This window comes from Eufriesea mexicana, unplaced genomic scaffold, assembly GCF_001483705.2.
Source record: "Eufriesea mexicana isolate 0111107269 unplaced genomic scaffold, ASM148370v2 scaffold450, whole genome shotgun sequence".
Lineage (NCBI taxonomy): Eukaryota > Metazoa > Arthropoda > Insecta > Hymenoptera > Apidae > Eufriesea > Eufriesea mexicana.
In genome coordinates, this window is record NW_016908595.1 from 9,037 (window position 1) to 22,782 (window position 13,746).

General features: G+C 31.7%; 3 protein-coding genes and 1 non-coding gene across 7 annotated transcripts in view; 3 read left to right on the top strand and 1 right to left on the bottom strand.

The window, feature by feature from the left end:
- The first annotated feature begins 316 nt into the window (after positions 1-316).
- TRNAG-GCC (transfer RNA glycine (anticodon GCC)) lies at positions 317-387 on the top strand. Its single transcript has one exon. It is a non-coding gene; the product is annotated as a tRNA-Gly (tRNA).
- Positions 388-1,616: 1,229 nt separating this feature from the next.
- On the bottom strand, positions 1,617-4,287 carry LOC108545438 (calcyphosin-like protein). Of its 4 annotated transcripts, none has more exons than XM_017897055.1 (5): positions 4,101-4,287; positions 3,024-3,180; positions 2,608-2,785; positions 2,325-2,534; positions 1,617-2,183 (listed from the first exon to the last, which is right to left on the bottom strand). In XM_017897055.1, exons 2-5 carry the CDS (start codon positions 3,176-3,178, stop codon positions 2,082-2,084), a joined length of 645 nt encoding a protein of 214 aa, XP_017752544.1. In that variant the 5' UTR covers positions 3,179-3,180; positions 4,101-4,287; the 3' UTR covers positions 1,617-2,081. The 4 variants fall into 4 exon arrangements, with proteins under 4 accessions (XP_017752544.1, XP_017752543.1, XP_017752546.1 ...); XM_017897054.1 differs by having other exon boundaries at positions 3,024-3,229; XM_017897057.1 differs by lacking the exon at positions 4,101-4,287 and adding an exon at positions 3,304-3,408.
- Positions 4,288-5,336: 1,049 nt separating this feature from the next.
- On the top strand, positions 5,337-9,560 carry Gp93 (heat shock protein 90 Gp93). Its single transcript, XM_017897052.1, has 4 exons — positions 5,337-5,480; positions 5,575-5,658; positions 6,772-7,378; positions 7,454-9,560. The coding sequence occupies exons 1-4, from the start codon at positions 5,435-5,437 to the stop codon at positions 9,108-9,110; spliced, it is 2,394 nt and encodes a 797-aa protein (XP_017752541.1). The 5' UTR covers positions 5,337-5,434; the 3' UTR covers positions 9,111-9,560.
- A 548-nt stretch (positions 9,561-10,108) lies between these two features.
- Positions 10,109-13,746, top strand: part of LOC108545439 (constitutive coactivator of PPAR-gamma-like protein 1) — a 9,682-nt gene continuing 6,044 nt past the window's right edge. The window contains exons 1-9 of the mRNA XM_017897058.1: positions 10,109-10,202; positions 10,962-11,353; positions 11,424-11,596; positions 11,670-12,297; positions 12,371-13,000; positions 13,072-13,210; positions 13,285-13,410; positions 13,490-13,607; positions 13,692-13,744. Coding sequence (XP_017752547.1) covers positions 11,146-11,353; positions 11,424-11,596; positions 11,670-12,297; positions 12,371-13,000; positions 13,072-13,210; positions 13,285-13,410; positions 13,490-13,607; positions 13,692-13,744 — 2,075 coding nt within the window. The 5' untranslated portion in view covers positions 10,109-10,202; positions 10,962-11,145. The remainder of the gene's footprint in view (positions 10,203-10,961; positions 11,354-11,423; positions 11,597-11,669; positions 12,298-12,370; positions 13,001-13,071; positions 13,211-13,284; positions 13,411-13,489; positions 13,608-13,691; positions 13,745-13,746) is intronic.

Consider the following 13,746-nt stretch of genomic DNA (forward strand, 5'->3'; position numbering starts at 1 on the left):
AGAATTATTATTTCTGTTCTTTCTTTGTTTATAATAGAATATTTATAATAAAATTTATAATAAATAATCAATTAAAATAACCAGTACTTCGAGTATATGATACTCTTTTCTTACAATTCCCAATTTTATATTTTTCAATTATTTTTTAAATATGAAATATATTCATTAAAAGCATGAAATATTACTTTTAATTTTGTAATAAGAAAGATGACAAGATATTCAAGTAAAATATAATACCAAATTGTATTAAAATATATTAATTAAAAATAGGCTATGTTGTTCCAATTATTTCATGTATTTTACCATGTTCTAACGAGCATCGGTGGTTCAGTGGTAGAATGCTCGCCTGCCACGCGGGCGGCCCGGGTTCGATTCCCGGCCGATGCAATTTTTTTTTTTAATTCATAAACTTTATGTTATAATATGTTTTGATCAAATTATGATAATGAATTAATTGATATTTTGTGAAACTGGTTATAATTTTATTAAACAATACGATTGTTACAATTGTTATGTTATAATTCGTAATTTAATTGTGTATCAGTAAAAAATTGTATAAAAAATTATTATTATCAAAGATTGGTAATTTATCAAACACTAATGAAATATCAAAATGAAAAATATTTCTACTAAAGGAAAAGATATTTCGCTAATTATAGTATATTAAGAGGTATTGGTGTCAAATGAATATTAAATATGTGTAAGAAACCGAAGAAAAGCATAACCTGACAGTGAAGAATTTATATAAGGATTCTTAACTAGATATTAAATATCCAACATTCCTCACTCTCTTCTGCTTCAAGTATATTTAATTTCAAGAATAGAATTTAGAAACTAATAATGATTAAAAATCAGGATAAAAGAAATTGCGTTATAGAAACTGGAAAGTGAAGTTATATTATTCAAAGAATGCATGAAATCACGTACTATTTTACATTGTGAGAATATGTGCTTGTTTCACTGTATTGGACCCTGTAACCAAGCTTCTGTCCTTAATGCTACGCACACATTTCACGGATATACGTGTAGGTTTGTTGTGTGTGCATCTATGCATATAAGTAGGGAACAACGCATCGCAGTAGTTCTCAAACTAAACTAAAGATATTACAAAGGAAAAAAATCACATACTATGTACAGCTGGAAAAATATACCCTGCGAGAAATACATTTTTGATTGTTTGTAAAGTAGTAGATTCAGCTTTTTTCACACAATGATAAATATTGGTCACACAAATTTTTGTTATTGATAGTATCACATTTACAAATTAAATCATATAGAATTGCATAATAAAGATAATGAAGAAGACCGAGTAAGATTAAAATATAAAAAGCGATACAAAGCAATAAATAGCATAGCATAGGCCTAGTGTTAATTATTAATGCGAGATAAAAAGATTACTGATATAACTTATCCCACTATATCTGCATTTATCCTTATATTACATTACTAGATATTTCCAACCCTGAACAATACGTATAAATAAATCTTTAAACACATAAATATTTTTTAGAAACAGAATTAATAGCGATTAAATTTATATACAAAGTGACACTCTTGCTAGGGAATTTCAAAATAGTGTTGCTATCGTAAAACATCATTGGCGCAGAAAACTTCATATTTGTATACATGTGTAATCTGTCAAGTTAATTTTTATCTCATAATAGGTCGATAGGTATATATAAATTAATATATAAACATAACGTTCCCTAGTAAGAGAATCATTTTAGATAAGATTCGAGAAACAACTATATCCAGATCGAGGTGAGAAACACTGTAGTGGGATAAATATCAAGAATGAAGAACAGAAATATTATCTTTCTAGCTTCCTTATGGAATGGCTTAGTCATCGATTAATTGCATTGGATAGAGATCGGTCTCTGGGCGAGGCTAGTAGCCATTAATTATTACATAAGGTAGACTGTCAACTTTCATAAACCGTCTAGAGTTTGCGCATGAATTTTTCATTAGCCACTACCACTTGCGTAAACACTTCAAAGGTCGACTTTGACCGTGAAAGCCATAAGTTTAAAGCCATTATAAATTGAATTAGAGGAACATCTTGTTGCAAAAGTAAAATAGACTCAAAGTTTGTAGGCATTTCGCATCATTAGATCGAAATAGGCATCATGATCGATACTCGCACTGATAGCACTGTAATAGTTCAAAAATTCTTCTTCGGTAACCTATAATGAGAGTCATTCTATAGTTAGACAAAATTAGTTTTCACTCGAAGAATGCGGAAAATCTTCTCGCTTCTTAATTGCTACTTTATTCAAACATTCTAATAAAGAGAAAAGAAATTTCTTAGAAAAGAAAATACTCACAATGCCATCTCTAGTATTATTCTGTTCAAAATTTGCTAGGAACTTGTTCAGAATACTTTCCTCGCTTTCCTCGCCACTAATGTAACGAGGATGACATTTAACATTGTAAATCCCTTTCAAATCATCAATGGTAATCACTCCATCACCGGTTTTATCCAGTTTTTTAAAAGCTTGATCCACGACATTTTTGCGACTTTGAGACATTAGTGGCTAAAAAAAAATTTGTTTTCTCAAGAAGAATTCGCTAATTAATTGAAACATCTAATTAGGAAAATACACATACTCTTATGCCAACAATGAATTCGTTAACACTGATGTTCCCATCGTCGTCCTTGTCAAATTTGTTGAACATCTCCTGGACTTCCTCCTCTGCAACATCCAAACCACTCTCCTGGAGACCTTTAGTAAATTCTTCTATATTCAATTTCTTGTTTCCATCATCATCCATACGACGAAATATTCTGCATATAAATTAATTGCTTTAATAACATAGTAAATTACCTATTTTTTTTATTTTTTTAGGATTTCGTAACATTAATTTTTGCAGCATTAATAGATCTAATTTTTACATTATATGCGTAAGTTTTACACATGAAAAAATTATGATTGTTACATATGAATTTTTTATATTACATATTTTTACTTTTGCATCATACTGTATACGATAAATTAAACAAAATAAATTAATTTTTAACTCACCTGCCCAAACCAAGGATCCCATTAGCACCCCTGGCTAGGCAGAGCAGACGAAGTTTTTCTATGGAGTCCGTCGTGTTGTGTAGGGCACGTTGGGCCTTATGGATCATCTCAGTCTCTTGCCTGGTTGTCGCGCTTTGCGGTCTGTTCAAGAACATCCCTGGAAAAGGAATCTTACTGTATGACTCACGATTGTATGACTCAGGTATCTGAAAAGGTAACAGCAAATCTACATCAACATTTGGACTTTCTAATTATGTCAACGAAAAACAAACTAAACAACATTCAATTGCGTTCCTGATTATTTCAAAGGCTTGCCACTCTTCCGGTCATTTTAGATCAATTATGCGTGACTTGACTACTGCAATTTATTATCTTAATCAGATGGTAACAGAGATAACTAAGAGCTTGGTGGGGAGTAAAGAAACTGGAGGAAAGGTGGGAGTTGGCACTAATTTAGAACGTTATGCTGTTTTCTTTACTTATTTAATATGAATTTACAACGCTGAGTGTCTCCACTGTACAGGTTTCGATCGTTTCATTAGTTAGTCGTAATTTAATTTCCCTAAAGGCGCTATATGCTACCTGCCCTCGATTAATTAATCAAGTAACAAGAAAAGCGCGATAAAAACGTCGGTATTGCTTTTGATAGACGGTCAAAGGGAAAACACCAAATTGATTTTACATATAATTAATCGATTATTAAATCATCCTTGTGTCATATAGATTTTCAGTATGCTCAAATTGTCTTACCGAACAAAAATTCATTTTTACGGAGACAACAAACATTAATTTAAATAACATATTAATCTGAAGTTTAATCATCAATACATAATTCCCTAGGAATTATTTTGCAGAAATTATAATAATTTAATAATAATGTAGAAAACAATTTTATAAAAATTATTATGAAATTATTTTTTAGAAATTAAACTTTTTGTAGATAACATTACAATATTTCAGTTATAGTGGAAATTTCGACTGGCTATTTTAGTCATGATTATTCAAATTTTGTATTTTCGTTTATTTTTTATTTTCATTTTTATTTTGTTTTAAATTTAATTTTTGTAAATTACTTACCTTGATATACAAGAGGCAGGACTGAGGCTGCATGTACCGATTTTCTAATGTTATTGTGATCGACAGTTGGTGAAAAGAAATCGTGACTCCTTTGAGGAAGATCGGTAGGCGAGTGACGAGAGATTCTATGAACGCAAGTCCGTGCATTCTATAGGACAGTATACATTAGATTACATACGTGAACAAACGGAACACATTCACGTATGAAAACGTGGTGTGTCTGATGTGTACAATCCGTACGCCTGTCTGTAGAAAACGTATCCATAACGACCAATTGGTCACAACATGTGTATCAGCAAAAAATTCACGTGTGATCAGTCACTGATACCGATTTCCTGTCGATAATTCTTACATGGCTGTTCTTACTTGAGTTCTTATGAAACTGTGTTTAATTGTTGAATGGCAGTCATATTGTTCAAGAATAAATTTAAATTCTCAAAACTAAATGAGCAACTTTTCGGCTATTTAATAAAAAATGAATTTGTTTGAATTAATGTTAAAATTAAAATAATATATTACATGATTATATTAAACTATCACCTGATTTTTGTTGCAAGGAATTTACCCTATTCAACATATGTACATTTCTAATTACTATTGGATTGGCGAACAATATGTAAATACGTAACTTACTAAAATAATTTTATTTGTTTGACCGTGAAAATTATATAATTTACTAGCGAATCGATGTATTTGATCATAAAATACATTTAATTAAAAATGACTATAATAATTACTTTAAATAAGGAAATAAATTATAATATCCCAATACACTTTACAATATAATGATTATTATAGACATGAAAAATAAAGATTGAGAATTTCAGTTGATTTTATCAACATAAAAGCAGGTGGTAAATTATCGACTAATAAAAATCATATTTACCTTCTGTTGATAATTATATAGTCATAATTCATGAATTTTTTCAAATATATTAATTTTTTTTTAATGAGACAGTATTTTCGTGTTTAGTGCATTTTCTACATTAATGAACGCATTAGAAACATAAAAACTATTCATTTAGTGTACACTTCATTAAAAACCAAGAAAATTTTACGGGAATATTCTAGAATACCAGGTGCCATGTGTTGCATTCATCTACCAATCCGAAGAAGACATTTGGACCAAGTTGCAACCGGTTTACATTTCATTGGTGGATGTGTATTGCGTGGGTTCATTTCATTGGTGGATTATTACAATTTCCTTTTGCTATATCAAAGCGTCGCGGGCTAGATATGACAGTCGGCATAAAACAGCGGATCGGGTTGTTTGAACTGAATTTGGAAGTATTTTCGTTTTTTCTGCCATTATTTGTGAAGATTTCACGACAGCAATGAAAAAAACGTTAATATTGTTGTCAATTCTGTTCTTCCTAACAGGTAAATTTATTTAAAAGTTCATTCTAGTAAAAGAATAATATTAAAATACATACGTTAATGAGGAAGAAGATCAACATACATCTTTATTATTTAGGGTTCGTTGGTGCTGAGAATTTGGAAGAAGATGTTGGAACCGTGGAAAATGATTTGGGTGCTAGTCGTGAGGGATCTCGAACAGGTAAGATATTTCTTCCATTTTCCTTAGTCGTCGATTTCAATTAATTATCTCTGAAATGATGTATTTTTTGTGTCGGCATTTTGCGCACGGCATTCCCTGAATACAGGGAATTCTGATGTCTTTCAAATTTCGTTTGATTATCGATCATTTTGGACATGTAGCAAAATTTATAAGAATTCACGGAAATATGTTCCAGTATGTACTTCAAGGTTAAAAATTCAAATGTTTAAAAGAAGTTGAAGAAAATTTTTATTTACCGTTATTTTGCTGTATTGAAAATTAGATTTCATAGAAAATATTACTAAACAATACACTGCATAATAAAATAAAAGAATTTTAGGTATTTGCATTTATAAATCTAGATTTAAAAAAAAAAAAAAAATTACTTAAACCAGTTCTCACAAAAGTATATATATTTGAGGACATATCAACAATATCAGTGATTTTCGTAAATATTATTTCTGTGGTAATCACAAAGGTTTTTGCACATTAGGATCTTCTGTGACCTTGCAAGCTTGAATTTTTTATTATTTAACACTTAATTTATATTTTGGTATCATATTTACCTATGTTAGTTCTATGAATACTAACTCTTTTGCATAAAATAAAGACAATCTTTTAATGTAAACTATTTCTTATTTATTTATTCAGAAAATTTTACTGGGGTTATATATAGTCATAGGATGTTGTTCCAAGGTTATTTGTGATAACTATAATGTAAACCAGGTGTACATATGGAATCTGTGTGACATTTTCATATTTTTTTTTATTCATATCTGCCATCAATAATTGCGATTTCAATAGTTTTTTACTAAAAAATTGTAGCAATGATCTGAAACTTACACATATGCTGTTACTAATGTGTGCATATAGACTGAATTCAATATAGTAGTAGCAGCAGTAGCTTTTTAAATATCTCAAAAATTAGAACTAAGCAGCCTTACATATAAAGGAAAAAGTCATTGTTTAAAATGTTAATTTCAGTAATATATTTAAAAATGATAAAAATCTGAGATACTTTCTAAATAATTATTATAGTTTTTTACAAATTTTGATTGTGATATATAGATATAATCGATAGAATTTTATTTAACAAGAAAATGCATTTTGTAGACAATGAAGTGGTCCAGAGAGAAGAGGAGGCAATTAAACTGGATGGATTAAATGTGGCTCAAATGAAAGAGCTTAGAGAAAAAGCTGAAAAATTTGCTTTTCAAACTGAGGTCAATCGTATGATGAAACTCATTATAAATTCTTTATATCGCAATAAGGATATTTTCTTAAGAGAATTGATATCAAATGCGTCTGATGCATTAGATAAAATTAGACTACTCTCACTTACTGATAAAAATGTCTTGGACACCAATCCAGAGTTAGCAATTCGAATAAAGTCTGATAAAGAAAACAAGATATTGAGTATAATTGATTCTGGTATTGGTATGACTAAAAATGAATTAATTAATAATCTTGGAACCATTGCAAAGTCAGGAACTGCTGAGTTCTTAGGAAAAATGTTAGAAACTTCTGATTCTAAAGATTTGAATGATATGATTGGTCAATTTGGAGTTGGTTTTTATTCTGCCTTCCTAGTTTCTCATACAGTAGTAGTAACTTCGAAAAGTAATGAAGATAAACAACACATTTGGCAATCTGATAGCAGTAGCTTCAGTATTGTGGAAGATCCCAGAGGAGATACTTTGAAGAGAGGAACCACAGTTAGGTAATTAAAACAATATTTTATATATTTTTTATTTAAAAATTCAAGGAATTGAGTATAATTATTTCTTAATTACAGTTTGCAATTGAAAGATGAGGCATTGGACTTTTTAGAAGAAGATACCATTAAGAATCTTGCAAAAAAATATTCGCAATTTATCAATTTCCCTATCTATCTCTGGAGTAGTAAGGTTATTCAAGTAGATGAAGAAGATGAAGATGAAGATAAACATGTGAAAAAAGATGAAAGCGGAAAAGAAGAAACTACCGAAGATAAAGTAGATGAAGAGGAAGATGCAAAGATAGAAGATGCAGAGGAAGAGAAAAAAACGAAAAAAGTTGACAAAACTGTTTGGGACTGGGAGTTACTGAATGATTCTAAACCCATATGGACTTTGAAACCATCTGAAGTTGAAGAGAAAGACTACAATGAGTTTTATAAAGCATTAACAAAGGACACTCAGGATCCTTTGGCAAAGATTCACTTTGTAGCAGAGGGTGAAGTCACTTTCAAATCGCTTCTTTTCATTCCTAAAGTTCAGCCAAGTGATAGTTTCAATCCCTATGGCACTAAAGCAGACAATATTAAATTATATGTTAGGAGAGTTTTCATTACAGATAAATTCACAGATATGATGCCAAATTACCTATCTTTTATTCGTGGCATTGTCGACAGTGATGACTTGCCACTGAATGTCTCACGTGAAAATCTGCAGCAACATAAACTCATCAAAGTAATAAAAAAGAAATTGATTAGAAAGGTGCTTGATATGATTAAAAAAATCCCTAAGGAGGATTATGAGAAATTCTGGAAAGAATACAGTACCAATATCAAGCTTGGTGTAATCGAAGATGCTCAAAACAGAGCTAGATTATCCAAGCTTTTACTGTTTCAATCATCTGTACAAAAAGGTGTTACATCATTATCAGATTATGTTTCCCGAATGAAACCTAATCAACAGTACATCTACTATATTGCTGGCTCTTCTGATGAAGAAGTGAAGAAGTCTCCATTTGTAGAGAGATTAGATAAGAAGGGTTATGAAGTTCTGTACCTTACAGAAGCAGTCGATGAATACGCTATTTCTGCTGTTCCTGAATTTGATGGTAAAAAGTTCCAAAATGTAGCTAAAGAAGGTTTCTCACTTGATGAAGGAGAGAAAACCAAGGAGAGAATGGAACAGTTGAAAACCACCTTTGAACCACTAGTTAAGTGGCTAAATGATATTTTGAAGGATCACATTAGCAAAGCTCAGGTATCAGAACGTCTCACGGACTCTCCATGTGCCCTTGTTGCTAGTATGTTTGGGTGGACAGGAAATATGGAAAGATTAGCTATCTCAAATGCTCATCAAAAGACTAGTGATCCTCAGAAGAATTATTATTTAAATCAAAAGAAAACTTTGGAGATTAATCCAAGGCATCCGCTTATTAGAGAACTTTTGCGTAGAGTGGAAGTTGATACAACAGATCAGACAGCAAAGGACATTGCATTGATGATGTTCAGAACGGCAACTCTTCGATCGGGATACATGTTAAGAGAAACTGCCAGTTTTGCGGACAGTGTAGAACAGTTAATGAGGAAAACTTTAGGTATTTCTCTAGATGAAGTTCCTGAAGAAGAAGAAGTACAGGAAGAAGATTTTAGGCCAACAGAAAAACAGGGATCAGAGAAAATCATAGACATAGACGCAAACGAAGATGAAGAAGACGAAAAAAAGCATGATGAATTATAATTGAGATTTGTATCACATTAGACTATAATTTTGTAGTTGTCTGACTATACAATGTATAGTGACTGTCATTGCAAATACAACGTTTGTTCGTTGTTACGAACAAAGATGAACTGTTGTACAGAGAAAAAAATAATAGTTATATCCTTTGATGATACCTTGCATAATTTCACTGTTTTTTGTAATCATATTATTGCAACGACGCATCAAAGGATATGATAATTAAACAAACATAAAAGGAAAGATATATATCGTTACTTAAGTTTGTCATCATATATGTCGTAAGTTCCATTTTCGATAAAAAAATGTCATAATTTATTTCGTTTGATCTTCCACCTTTTTATATAAGTAAAGTGAAAGGAATTACGGACTGAACGTAATAAATATGTATAGTATGTTTGTGATGCGAATGAATGTATTTGTATAAAGAATATTAAAAAATGATTACTGAAATATCATTAATGTTACCTTTCCTTACATGTTGGCCCTTATTATGTTTTATCCTTTTTATCCAGAAAAAATGAGATTATGTAGTCAATCAAAAATAATTACCTAATTGTCGAAAACGAAAATAAAAAACAAATTAATGTTTTTATTTTATGGAAATAGACAATGATTATTTTCTAAATATAACATTCGCTAATTAAAATAATCAAACTTTATAAAATAAAATTTTCATTTATTATTTATGCTAATTCTATATTTTATTATATATGTACTCACAAAAATTAGAAGTAGTAGTAGTTAGAATGACTTAAATTTGATGCTATATGAAAAATATTTAAGATATTTTTTAAATTGATATATTTAAAATTATTATTCTAAAATTTGTACATTGACTGAAATAATTTTGGAGCCATTTCTTCAACAGTTTGTATTTTCAAAACAACGTTAAGTTATTCATTTCCGGTAAGTAGAGTTGATTCCGATGGGTAAACCAATGGAAGAATTAATTCCCATGGAACTGGGACAAACAACGTAGATATCCGAGCGCGGCCGAGCGCTCATTTCCGTTTTCGAATCCGACGTCACCTACTCTCAAAGCCCGTGTGTTTTGTGTTTCTTTGGGGCCACGATGATTATCGCTAATTTAATGTAAGTATTGTTTTATTTCAGATTGCGGTTGACTAAATTATATAAGTCAGAATTCGCATGGTGTCGTTCGTATGGGAAACTGGTCACGAAACCGCGCGAATTCCTTGCGTAAATTTTACGCGAATGAACGAAGACCTCGCCATGCCGGTCTATAAAGCCCCTCTTTCCCGAGCACATTCAATTAACCAAGCAATAATGGTGAAAATCATTGCTGGCTATCTTTCGTTTTTGTCGCAACGATTGTTTCGGAAAAATCAATCGACTTGACTGAGTAAAGAAAACTGGATGAGACGGATGATCACATATAAACAAAATAAATGGCGTCGGTGTACTTGTATCCTAAGTATGACAAATTTCAAGTTCTCGAGTGTTCCTTGATTAAAGATTGAAATTTCAGTATTTCAAAGAATATTTCTTCAGAACTTTTTAAAAAAAATTTTAGTAATTTTAATGACTTTTTACGAGATATTATGGCCATTATAATCATTAAGCGTTGCATGACCTCTTTCACAAATTTACATTTTATAGAAAAAAATTTGTAGTTAAGCATGTGTCCAAGCTGTCAAATAAATTTTACAAACCGCATTCCCAGTCGTTCTTGAACGATTTATTTTTAGCCCTAAGAATATTATAGAGAGTGAAAGAAGGAGAGAGAGAGAGAAAGAGAGGAAGAGAGAGAGAGAAAGAGAGCGTGAGGGGGGAGGGAGAGAGGAGCTTGTGGATACACGATACAAGTAATAGGCTTTGTTTGTTTTCCAGGTTGAAATTATTGAAACTGAAATTAGATTTCTTCGTATCTTAAAAACATCTCAAACTGAGCTAAGAGAATCATTCAGCCATATAATAAAATTTAAAAAAAAAACAAAGGAAAACATTGTAACATTACGTGATAACCAAACAAGTTTAATTAATAACTCTACATCACTGAAAAATCTTGAGCAAAATGGGCATTCAAGATTTGCAAGTCTTTCTGGATATTAATTATATACAAGGTGGATCTGTACCTGTGGATCTGTTAAAAATAGCACGTACAATTACGCAAAGACAACATAATCGCGTTGGCAAAGCACAACAAATACATTCTGGAAAATTAAGACTAGTCCTTGATGGAGAATGCTGCCTAGATAGATTATATGGAGGGTATTTTTCAGGTATACACATATTTTTTCTCTACAACCAATATATTGAATAAATTATTCACTGAAGTTATTTATCGTTTAGATTGGGCTTGTGGAGGACAGTGGAATAGAATGTTGCAATTTTTAGCTGTTCTTATACAAGCAACAGAAATGTCAGGCTTAGAATTAGCTGTATTTTTTAATGGATGTTTTGAATCTCCTAGACGTGCAGACTGGGTTTTAAACCAATTACAAGTGCGAATTAAAGTAAATAATGTAAGTGATAATTCATTGAAGCATTCAAAATATTGTGTCAAAATTCACATAATTAAATAGTAATTTTTTTCAGGTATTAAAACACATTTCCACCAAGGGAACCCCACCGCCAAAAATTTGGTGGACCCCACCAGTTTGTTTGAGAACCAGTCTACGTATGGCTTTGCGTCACTTGAATGTTACAGTACTGTGCAGTATGGATGATCATCATCAAGAAGTAATTGCGTATTGTCGAGAAAACAATTTCAATGGTTTAATCGCCGACGATGCGGAGTATGCTGCATTTGATCCTCCACGGTACTTCTCATCTGAACAGTTGAAACTCACATACAAAGGCTCTCTTGACACTAAAGAATATATTCTTCCGGAACTTTTAAAAACTTTAAACATCCCATCTGATAGACTATGTTTACTAGCCGCGTTACTTGGTAATTATATTTTAACTGAGAATGACCTGGCCGATTTTTACAAAAAACTGGATATCACTACTAATCTGAATAAAGTGAATGTCATACATACAATTAAAACAATAGCCAATTTTGTTCGGGATTTACCATCTGTTGAACTAGATGTAGTTTCGCAGAAGGTTTTCGGGTCCCTATCAGATCCGAGGTGTTCGAAATTAAGGCAATCAGTTCAGTACTATATAAACGGAACTAAAGACGGATTTTTGCATTACAAACCAGTGAAACAGAATAGAGGTAAATTGTTTCTTCAATTTGGCGGATATGACATTATTATTATACTTCAACCTTAATGAATTAATTATTTCAGTACACAAATTAGATTCCAAGCAAAGTGTGCAACAATCAAATTTATCAGAAACGCCGTCAACCTCTGAGGTAGATTCGAATTTAGAAACATCCAGATTCGCGTCCGAAACCGTGGAAAGTGAACGCGAGAGTTTGAATGCATATAAACAAGCCACTGCAAACGCAAAGACCGCGCCGCAAATTGTGATAGATCCACCAGGTATTCAGGGCCATGGTGATACTGATAATATTAGGACAGAGGAAGAACAAAATAATGGACATGCTATAAATGGTACACACAATCTTCTAATCAGTTCGTCCAGTTCAAGTAGTAGCTCTTCCGCTACATCTCCATCTCATGCAACGGCTGATTCGTCGAAGCAAGCGGAGAAAACGATGACTATTCCGAGCACGGTGCCAGAAGTAATGCGTACCGCTTCCGAACGGCATCAGAAAGGCTTAATGTCTCCTCATATTTATCAAATCCTCATTGCTGGAGAGATTAAGCTTCCTGTTCTTCTCGAAGACGAGAATCATCGCGAATTTCCATCGATTCATCTTATTTATAGACCCGTCAGGCAAATGGTATACGCAATATTATTCAACCTCCATCACAGAATGTATTTAGCTGCTAAGAGTAAAGAGAAGGGAGGTAGGTAAATTAATTTCCTTTCGAAATATTTTGAAATGAGTAATATTTTTTGTATTACTTTTGGTTAATAGATAGTGAAAAAATCGAAGTCCCAGATGTTGTAATAAAGGAGTGGATATGGTCCAAATCAAATCCATACCTAACTCCTGAATCTGTAAAAGCAGAACAAATTGGTTGGGGTGTTCCTACGATTCAACGTTTATGGTTTGGGTACGTGATTATTTTGCATTGTAATTTTTTTATCGTATATTAGTAAAAAATTGATATGAAATTTTCATTTATAGCACAGGTATAGACGACAAACGTCGTCGTTTACGGGGATTCTTGACCTGTATGAAATCAGATACACCTCTTATGTTAAACACCTCGTATGTACCACAACACCTTTTAGTTATGGCATGTGTACTAAGGTAACTTACAGTTCTCACTTTTCCAAGACTTATTTTTTCATTAATTAAATATTTTTTAATTAGTATATTTTTATTGCAGATATATCATGTCGTTTTCGGATAAAATAAAAGTTCTACGTCGTTGGGAATTAGACGCTTTTATTGCACAAGCATTTTCGCCAGAGCTTATGAATGCTCAGTATTTACAAGATCTCCAGGTAACTTAAATAACTTTTTAATAATTATTATATTAATGTAATAAGAATTTAGTATTATTTTGCTTATTAAACTTCTTTACACAGCTTCCTTCTGTGACTTCGCGCGGAGTTCAATTAGCAACCTTATTTATGGCAGGGG

Coding starts and splice junctions, on each gene's coding strand:
- LOC108545438 (XM_017897054.1), bottom strand. CDS start 4,247: ATGCACGGACTTGCGTTCATAGAATCTCTCGTCACTCGCCTACCGATC. Junction 3,230..4,100: donor CCTGCCTCTTGTATATCAAG/GTAAGTAATTTA, acceptor TTACCTTTTCAG/ATACCTGAGTCATACAATCG. Junction 2,184..2,324: donor ATAATACTAGAGATGGCATT/GTGAGTATTTTC, acceptor CTCTCATTATAG/GTTACCGAAGAAGAATTTTT.
- Gp93 (XM_017897052.1), top strand. CDS start 5,435: ATGAAAAAAACGTTAATATTGTTGTCAATTCTGTTCTTCCTAACAG. Junction 5,481..5,574: donor AATTCTGTTCTTCCTAACAG/GTAAATTTATTT, acceptor TTTATTATTTAG/GGTTCGTTGGTGCTGAGAAT. Junction 7,379..7,453: donor AAGAGAGGAACCACAGTTAG/GTAATTAAAACA, acceptor TCTTAATTACAG/TTTGCAATTGAAAGATGAGG.